At 33.0% G+C, this 10,613-nt stretch overlaps 1 protein-coding gene across 1 annotated transcript in view; it reads left to right on the forward strand.

Moving 5' to 3' along the window:
- Nucleotides 1-8,317, forward strand: part of LOC108756567 (lysine-specific demethylase lid) — a 15,835-nt gene extending 7,518 nt beyond the window's left edge. The window contains exons 7-18 of the mRNA XM_018500462.1: nt 122-249; nt 1,139-1,333; nt 2,588-3,042; nt 3,127-3,385; nt 3,467-4,295; nt 4,371-4,579; nt 4,658-4,882; nt 4,992-5,073; nt 5,160-5,563; nt 5,845-5,971; nt 6,356-6,498; nt 6,877-8,317. Coding sequence (XP_018355964.1) covers nt 122-249; nt 1,139-1,333; nt 2,588-3,042; nt 3,127-3,385; nt 3,467-4,295; nt 4,371-4,579; nt 4,658-4,882; nt 4,992-5,073; nt 5,160-5,563; nt 5,845-5,971; nt 6,356-6,498; nt 6,877-6,924 — 3,104 coding nt within the window. The 3' untranslated portion in view covers nt 6,925-8,317. The remainder of the gene's footprint in view (nt 1-121; nt 250-1,138; nt 1,334-2,587; nt 3,043-3,126; nt 3,386-3,466; nt 4,296-4,370; nt 4,580-4,657; nt 4,883-4,991; nt 5,074-5,159; nt 5,564-5,844; nt 5,972-6,355; nt 6,499-6,876) is intronic.
- The last annotated feature ends 2,296 nt before the right edge of the window (nt 8,318-10,613 follow it).

Here is a 10,613-nt window from a genome sequence, read left to right on the forward strand (position 1 = left end):
AAAAAGACAGGATTAAAATATTTAAGATTTATTTCTAATTTATACTGTTTGATATTTATCTAACGTGCGCAACTGCATTTTCTAAGTTTATAATTGATATAATTTTGTAATTGTTTAACAGGAGTACCAGTATTTAGAACAGATCAACATGCAGGTGAATTTGTCGTGACATTTCCGAGAGCATACCACGCCGGCTTTAATCAGGGTTACAATTTTGCAGAAGCTGTCAATTTTGCACCTGCAGATTGGGTATATAAATTATGATATATTCAAGTTCGTTCAAGTACGAATAAAATAAAGACAATTGAAATATTAGAACATTCAACAATTTAAATTTATAAACATTAACTACACTAAGGACTATGAGCCAGATTTCAAAATATGTATTTAAATTTTAAACAGACATTTTGACCTTATCGTCAGTGTATATACTGAAAATAACCTGAGATGATAAGGTCGAAACGTCTATTTAACATTTAAATATATATTAAACATATATTGAAATCTGGCTTGTAGCCCTTATTGTTATTAATGTTTATTTATTATTATTGAGCCATTATAGTATTATTTTTTATTTAAATTCAAATTATACTTTACATATACAGGACATCCTAAAATAATTGTCAAATATTTCATGGGCAGATAGAGCAGATTAAACTGAGTCGAAAAGTCCTCTATCATTTTGCAATTTTCATAATAATTAACAAAATATTAATTACTAAAAATTGTCGAAAATTGGCCTTCAATAACTTTTTACTCAAATACTATCAATTTTACAGAAAAATTGCAAGAGACAAAAATTGTTTATTTTCTTCTCGTAGAACTTTTTCAGAATTTTTTCAGAATTTTTTAAATACGCTATTTTCTGTTGGTAAAAATAAAAAAATGTACATATAGTATGAAAAAGTTGAAAAAAAATCTTCTCTATGAAAAAATAAACAATTTTTGGTCTCTTACAATTTTTCTGATAGTATTTGAGTAAACAATTATTGAAGACCAATTTTCGGCAATTTTTAGTAATTAATATTTTGTTAATTATTATCTCTATCTGCCTATAAAATATTTGACGATTATTTTGGGACACCCTGTATATCGCAGTGTTGTATAAGTACACTGTAAAGTGTTTCTTTTTTATCAGCTTAAGATTGGACGAGATTGCATCACGCATTATTCAAATTTAAGAAGATTCTGTGTGTTTTCCCACGATGAACTAGTTTGTAAAATGTCATTGGATCCAGATTCGTTAGATATTGGAGTCGCAACCGCCACGTATCATGACATGTTGCAAATGGTAGAGGATGAGAAAAAATTACGGAAAAACTTGCTAGAATGGGTAAGAGTTTTATAATTTATACAGCAATATTTATTTACATTACATCTCTAAATATGAAAACTTGTAATATTTTATGACACAATCTTATGATGAAAATTTATTATATTTGTTATCATTAAATATTTAACATCAAAATTGTTTTACAATCAACCTAATTTTATATTTTTATTCTCTAACTGCTATTATTGTTGCTGAACGCAACAATATAATTTATTTCCATTACATTTCTAAATATGAAAACTTGTAATATTTTATGACACAATCTTATGATGAAAATTTATTATATTTGTTATCATTAAATATTTAACATCAAAATTGTTTTACAATCAACCTAAACGTTCAAAACGTAAATAAAATATTCTATTCTTCATGATTTAACGAAAAAAATATTTCATATTCATATTCCGTATTTAATGTAAATGTAACATTAATTCTATGGTTTGAGTATATATAAAAGTTAGTTATCTGCGCTGAAAACTCTAGGATATGAGTACGATCTTTCTAAGGAATAAGCTCTAACGTGTGAATACTGGCAATACTGTTTTGTCATGAAAGGTCAATATATTTAGGCCAAGTAGTACGTATATGCCAAGAACGCGCGCACGCGCCACCACACGTGAATACACATACGCACACGCGGCCCGCGCGGCAAAATTCGTATATACACACACCGTGCGGCTGCGGCATGCCCCTCGCCAACCCCGCATGCATCCATGTACCATTCAGAGCTGGCATTGCCATTGGACCGTCTGTCCACGTTAGATGCGTAATTAATGTGGCCACGTATTTTCATTATTGCTGATTCCGTCGAACCTGCTGTTATCGTTGTTGCACTTTCGAGAGTCGTAGTCGTGGCGCTTGGCCTTGACTGACTGATGCTTATTCGTTCCGCCTTTATTCTAGTTATATAACTTACATATAGGTGAGTAAAAAGGTTATGTTTTCCAAGTTTTGTGTGCCATGATGCTAAACGCGCAGCTTGATTTCTCGCGTCTGTTTCGTACAACTTGCTAGTAAGCACGTGTTTGTGCGCCATATCCTCGAAGCAGGACGTTGCGGGGCGTTACGTTTGTGTTCCCTCCGGGAATAAATACGTGCGCGTAAATACGTCGACGAAATACGATTTTCAAATCAATATTTCTTTTAACGTGTTATCTGCGCGTCAATTGTTTCGTTGAAAAATTGTTTCGCTAAAACATAATGAGATAGATTTATCGTATTTGTGTGTAAACTTGGATAACTTGTTCTGTTCAGGGCGTAACTGAAGCAGAACGCGAGGCTTTCGAGCTTCTACCAGATGACGAGAGACAGTGCGAAGCATGCAAGACTACCTGTTTTTTGAGTGCGGTTACATGTTCGTGCCACAGCTCGCAGTTAGTTTGTCTAAGACACTTTGCTGATTTGTGTACATGTCCACCAGAGAAGCATACGCTGCGTTATCGATATACGTTAGACGAATTACCTATTATGTTGCAAAAATTAAAATTGAAAGCCGAGTCGTTTGACTCGTGGGTGGCCAAAGTAAAAGAAGCAATGGATCCTAAGAACGATAAAATTGAATTAAACGAGTTGAAAGAACTTCTGAATGAAGCTGAGAACAAAAAATTCCCTGAAAGTGAACTATTGACGGCTTTAACAACCGCTGTGCAAGATGCTGAGAAATGCGCGAGCGTTGCACAACAGCTATTAAACAATAAACAACGTACAAGGTTGGTAGTAAAGATTTTATTGCGATATTTTGTATCATCAGTATTGCTATTTTATTTGCTTTCACAAAATTTTTATTTTTATAGAACTAGGCAGACAGTTGATACCAAGTATAAACTCACTGTAGAAGAATTAACACTTTTCTATAAGGAAATAACTAACCTATGCTGTGAACTTAAGGAATCAGATGGTGTAAAATTTATACTCGATCAAGTATTACAATTTCAAAAGGATGCAGCAGAATTGGAATCCAAAGAAGATTGCGACATTGAGAAATTAGAGAAATGTATCGATTTTGGTGATTCTATCTGCATTGAATTACCTCAACTAGTACGATTGAGACAAGTATGTAACCGTATATAGATGTACATTTAATTTTTTAATATTAAAATATTTTGTTTTAATAAAATCTATTTTATTTTACAGAAATTGACACAAATACAGTGGCTAGATGAAGTAAAATCTCTCCAAGATGATCCGAAATCTGTTAGTCGCGAAGAGGTAGTTAAGTTAATCGAAAAAGGCATGACGATACCACCTCATGTCAGTATTGAAAATACATTGTCAGAATTGCACGCGTTAACAAAGGCAATCGATAAGTGGGAAGAGAAGGCCAAAGTGTTTCTTAACACCAAAAATAGACGAACCATTGCAGCTGTAGAGGAGTTTATTCACGAAGCAGATGAAGTTGAAGCGTATTTACCGAGTTTGGATACTCTTCAAGATATACTGAGCAAAGCAAAGAATTGGACGAAATTGTTTGATGATATACGAGCGAGAGAAAACTTTCCTTATTACGATACATTGGATGATTTATTAAGAAAGGGAAAAAATATCCCTTTGCATCTAAATGATCTTTCAACGTTGGAATCTACTCTTTTGGAGGCGAAAACATGGAAAGATAGGACTGCGAGAACTTTTTTGAGAAAAAATTCGCACTATACGCTGATGGAAGCTCTGTCGCCGCGAATCGGCGTCGGCGTACAGGCGATGAAAACTAAGAAGAACAAGGGCGATGAATCCGTAGGTGCTGTTTGTGTTTGTGATACAAAATTGGACGACTCCAGCGACTCGGCGAACGTGGTAGCTGCCTTTAAACTTGCGGAACAACGCGAAATGGAAGCGATGAGAAGCTTGAGAGAGAGAAATTTAATGAAGATGAAAACGGAAGCGGAAGACTCCAAGTATTGTGTTTGTCGGCGGCCGAGATTCGGCATTATGCTTCAGTGCGAGCTTTGCAAGGATTGGTTCCACAGTAAGTACAGTGGTTTAAATAACAGAAACTAGCTAAATATTATTATCTAATTGTATATGAATTCTTATTTCACAGCAAACTGTGTACCTTTGTCTAAGACACTGTACAAAGGTAAATCGCCAGGGCCAAAGGATATGAAATTTTTGTGTCCATGCTGTCTACGTTCTCGACGACCTCGTCTGGAAACTATATTGGCTCTCTTAGTGAGTCTCCAAAAAATTCCGATCCGCTTGCCGGAGGGAGAAGCGTTGCAGTGTTTAACTGAACGTGCGATGAATTGGCAGGTAGATATTCTCATCAAATATGATCTCTCTGATCGTCTAAACAAACCATGCCTTTAGCTAAACATATATGTTAATTAGGATCGAGCGAGGAAAGCATTGTCTACCGACGAAGTTTCATCGATACTAGCAAAACTTTCTGTAATGTCGCAAAAGTTAGTAGAAGCTGCGGCAAGGGAGAAAACGGAAAAAATTATCAGCAGCGAGTTGAAAAAAGCAGCGAATAATCCTGAATTGCATCAAAGAGTGCAAGCTATCGCGCCCCTCAGTGGAGTACATTCGGACGATAGTACGCCTAGTACTGCTGTGAGTATCGATTGTGATACAAGTTACACTAAATCTATCCATTACAAACAATTGTTATTTTTAAATAATAAAATAAAATATATATACATGAATATTTTTAATACTTTAGGATGACGATGATGATGTTATTACTCTGGATGACGAACCAACATGTAGTACTTTCAATAGTAACGAACATGCATATTCGTACAGTAAGTTTCTCGAATTGCGATATGAAATATAAACATTATGTTGGAAATATTTAATCAGTAAATAATTGCATTTTGTATTATTTCAGTCTCGAAAATTCGGCGGAAAACTCAATCGGGTGACAGCGAGTCATTCGGCACATTATCTTCAAGCACGAGATCGCGTTTGGAAGAACTTATGATGGAAGGTGACCTCTTAGAAGTTGCCTTAGATGAAACACAACACATTTGGCGTATATTGAGTTATATGAATAGTCACAACACCATGCGGAAATACAAATCGCTTGAGGAAGTCCAAGCAAATCAGGAGGTAAAAGATGTGAAGAAACGAGGTAGAAAGAGGAAATCGGAGGAATTTGAATTACTTAAGAAAGGTGGACGTCAAAAAGTTGAAGAGAAAAACGTAATTAAACGTAGCAAAAGCAGCGGCCCTATCACTAAGGAGAAGAGGCAGAGCAGTTCACCGGTTCCTATGAAACGTGGACCTCGAAAGGTACTTAATTCTTCGATAACAATCATATTTCGAATTAAATTTTTCGTATTAATAAAAATATTTATTTTGTTAAAAATAAATTAAATTTTCATAGTAAATTTACATTTCACGTAAAATATATTTATGATGAAATTATTTAATTGTAGATCTATTTTGTAAACAATAAATCGATTATTTGTAAGAAGTTTGAATTCGAGACATTTTTTAATGACTTTGACAATCGATAACTTATAGTTTCGCGAACATTGAACACCTCAATTTCAGTTAATTATGAATTGCAGATGAAACGCAAGAGCGAAGGTGAGGAAGGCCCTAGGAAGCGAGGTGGTAATCGCACAAAGAAGACTAAGCAAGAAAGTTCGGATGAGGAGGATGATTGCGCGGCGGTTAACTGCTTACGGCCTAGTGGTAAGGATATTGTCTACAATATATTCGCAACATGGTTTTAATGATACCTTCTAGACATTATAAATATTCTCTCTCTCTCTCTCTCTCTCTCTCTCTCTACACACGCGCACACGCACACGCTCACACGCGCGCACACGTGATACATATATAAGATATTTATATGTCGTGCTATATACAATGGATAATGTCAATAATAAACATATTCTCAATAATTGTGTACATAAATTTTTTGGTCACATAGTATATGTCACATATGTTATATGAATTATTTTTGTGTATATAATTTCATTTGAGAGTATTTTGATTATTACCCTCATTTATTTCTTAAATTATACTTTTATTTTGTCTATATTTCAGCACGTATTTATTTTATTTGTTATTTAGGTAAGGAAGTTGATTGGGTTCAGTGTGATGGTGGCTGCGAAGGTTGGTTCCATATGCATTGTGTCGGATTGGATCGTACAGAAATTGCGGAGGAAGATGATTATATTTGTAGCAACTGTAAAGAAGCCGATCAAAGTGCATCGGTAAGGAAAAAAGTGTTCGGAAAAACATAATGTATACCGTTTTTTCTCCTTTTTTAATTTTGTAAAATTCATAAGAACATGTACATTATCGGATTCTGTATATTATCATCGTATACATCGGCTACATTTTACATTTTGTTTTATATAATAAATATGCATGCGAATATATGTAAACATCCCACACCGTGAAATTTAATTCGACAAGATTTCACTTTTCCGCCTTTGTTACATTTGTTTCGTTATATATTCGACTATAGTTTTAAAAGAGGCAGTCTTTTTTTTTTTTTTTTTTTTTTTTTGTTGTGTTGAACATAGTCGAGATCCGCGCCAGATTCAGTTGAATCATTAGGCCTGGATGCACTTTTTTCCCTTTCTCAGTCCCAGGAGTACCATGGCAGTACCACTGACACGGAAGCTGGTGTCTAGGAAAACGACATTCTTCGTCCTAGGATTCACTAGCCCACTTCGTGTCGTCTGCTAGCTCCGCACGAGGCTCCGGGGCGTTTGCGATAATAACGACTCTCGATTTATCAACTCGCGATGCAAAGTTAATAATTAATAATTGTTTTTTTTATCAAACTACTACAAATCATTATTCGAGCATAATTTACGAGCGAACGAGTGAGCAAACTTAAGATGCAAAGTATTATAGCATAATCGCGCGAGACTTATGATACAGCAATCTTACATTGATAAATATTTCTTTATCAATTGTGGCTTTCATATGTATTTGCTAAAATATTTTTAAATGCTAAAAGCTAGTCAGTTATCTACATTTATCTACATCTATGAAATTTCTGTTCACAAGTAGAAACAACACTGCACAATGCATATTAAAAAATTGTTTTTGTGCTTCCACATACATTTGCGCGCGTGCGCATCTCCAAATTCAATTGAACGAAAATATGAGTGCCCATTTTATCTTAATACGCACGATTATGAAAGTATTCATCTGTATCTCATCTGTGTTATTTTGTTAAATTGTTATTTTGTGAAAAATTGTGGATTTCATTTCATATTGACAGCGGACGAATCACGGATGAACCGTGATGTACGCCTTTATAATTATATAATCGATTTCGTCCGAAAAAGAATATTAATTCCATTTTTTGAATCTTGTATCGCGCCTTTCTCTGTGAATAATACGAAGTAGTTTCTACGCGAGATGATTAATTATTTATGATCACGGGATTATATCATTTGCAGCAACTTTAAATACACGGTCTATAATACGTGTTACCTTAACTATTAATATTGGTATACCTTGAAATAAAGGTACATTACAAATTGATCCAAACAACGATGATGTTACGCTGCGAAATATTTTCAGTACAGCGATGATTGCAACCAGTCGTTTTCGAAATACATTGTTGCGTACTGTTGCGTATCACTGAGGCGAGATGTCTGTCGATCTTTAGTATCGACTTTTAAAACATCTATTGGGTGCACAAAGCGACAAGCGAGGATTTCCTTTGCGCCGATCGTATGTACAGAATAGACTGAGAGATGTGTGTATTACAATTAAATTAGATTGTATACATATAGGATATTAGAATATATCAGAATATAGAATAAACGTAAGCTATAGTTTGTATAAAATAAAAGGAAACGATTGAGACAAGCAGATAAATTAGCATATCTACTCTGCCTTCCCGAAATAATCTGTAAATATTCGCTGTTTTTGCACTAGAGGCTATATAACTCTTATTGCGTTTTGCGTTTATTTTGCGATACTTTTCATTATAATTCGATTCTGTTCATTTTATATCTTTTCATCTTTGTTATGTTTTTAGAAGGGAATGTGTTTCCCAAACCCCTAATCTAATTACAGTAGCTGTATCTTATAATGCTCCTTTTAATTTCAATTGACAAAATGATCAATATTTTTCATGTAAATATTGCTTACGTAATATCTACATGAACTAAATATTATAATTAATATAATATATAATTAATTATTTTATTCTTTTATGTTATTATTTATTATATAAAAATAAAGAATATTAATTTTAATTTTTCTTAAATCTCTTTAATTATCAAAGTTGAGAGGTTGCATTATACTGTTAAATACAAATGTCAAATACTTTTATGTATTATATCGTACACAATGTGGTAAAATTATGCTTGTATTTCAAAGAGAGTATATAATCAAATAAGTATATAATCATATTAAGAAGATACGTTATTGATTGCAAGATTTATTAGAGAACCAATTTTATAAAGAACGTTGATTTTTGCGATAAGTCTTAAACATTTTCCACTAATAATGTTATTCTTCTATAGTAGAACATCTTATCTAAATTAATATTGAATATTTGAATAAATGTTAATTCTAATACGAATTTGAAATTTACTCTAATCTTTTTAACTATTATTTAAAAAATTTGTGTTGCTTAATATTATGTAGTCCATTTAATGCGAAATGTGCGCGGAACGCAGAGTGTACAGAAGAACTTTTATTTTAGGCGAAATTTGCAAATAAAAATCGTGGATGAATCTGAGAGGAAGAACTTTATATAATTTTACTGATAAAAACACACACAAGTAAAAAAATCTTGAGTTTGAATCTTTCAAATAAAGAATCTTTGAGTTGTAGCAAAAACCCGAAAAATTAAATCAACGACAGCACAGTGTGTTTTAAATAGTTGTATACTTGTCGAACAAACTTTGACGTTTGATAAACGAGCTTTCTAATGAACACATAAGGTTATTGTTCTATCGTTAATTATAGCATAAGAGAGACTTTGAAGAATTCGATTAAATAGAATTTATTGTAATACAAATACTGATTCTATTGAAAAAAATCTAGCCACTTGTACACCGTCGGCAATGAGTATGCTACGTTTTATTTAAAACAGGCTGTGAAACAAAGAATTGATGAGACGCGTACACGTATATTTTTGTATATATCGATAAGACCTGATAATCGATAATTTTGATTGTTGTTAAACGTGACACAAATAACGCAATGGATTTCTAATGATAATAACATTTACAAAAACGCGAACATTAATCGCGATATGTCGATATTGTCTTATTATTTTTCGTTTCTTGGTATAAACAATGTGAATTAATTTCATTTTAGTACTAAAAAAACCGAGACGCAAAATATTTTTACTCAAAATATTTTGCGTCCGATAAATTACTTAAGCTTTGTTCAGCATATATTAAAAATGCATTATTGTAAGCAGAATGAAAAATCGGTATCGTCCTACGTGTTCTAGTTAGACTACAGTACGTCATCGTGGGATATTTGTATCATTTTGAATTATTAATCACTCGTTAGATACCTAAGGCAAGTGCCTGTATGCGTTTCTAACACTATTACGTGGATCGACTTTTTCATTGTGCGCAAACATCTCGGTAGTATCATTCTCAGCGTAATATGAGATAAATGTGTCAATGTAATTAAATTAGCATAAATTGCTCGTGATTATTTAGTCCAGTGAATCATGGCGACGTGAATATTACATTTTCACGCAACTAGTTTTATAATTACATTCTACTTTGATATACACACGTACATACATACATACACAACGAAATTTTTTTAAAAAATCGATATTATATTTTTGGAAGATACTCGCGAGCAGGTTTGAAGAAAAGAAACATTTTCACTTATTAGAGCGGTTTATTATTACAATATAATTTTTCATATTTAGCGTAGTTTTTTTTTCTTATGTAAGTTATTATCATTAAATTAATTGCAGTCTTCTGCGCCGAGTGAATATTATGAATGATTCCGATATTTTGTTGTAAATTTACGTTCTTGAATCTCCGTAATTTACTGTAATTTATCTTGAAATCTCTCGACCAGTGCGTAATTTAAGCGCCGTCGAAATATTATAAAATGAAATATTTCTGTAATTTCCAACCGAAGGCTAACTTAATATGTGTAGCGATAAAGATGTATCACTTCGCAATAGGATCTTATTTAAGGCGGAGTCCCCCTGCTCCTTTCGATAAGAAAGCGATTTACTTCTTGTTGCATATATTATCGTAGATGTATCTATGAATAAATCACTTGACGTCAAAGAAGCCGTTATCTAATTCTCGATAGTATTTCATACTTTTGAGTTTATAGGATGATAAATAATATTATTGATATTATTAGA

Source organism: Trachymyrmex septentrionalis, unplaced genomic scaffold (genome assembly GCF_001594115.1).
Source record: "Trachymyrmex septentrionalis isolate Tsep2-gDNA-1 unplaced genomic scaffold, Tsep1.0 scaffold128, whole genome shotgun sequence".
Taxonomy (NCBI): domain Eukaryota; kingdom Metazoa; phylum Arthropoda; class Insecta; order Hymenoptera; family Formicidae; genus Trachymyrmex; species Trachymyrmex septentrionalis.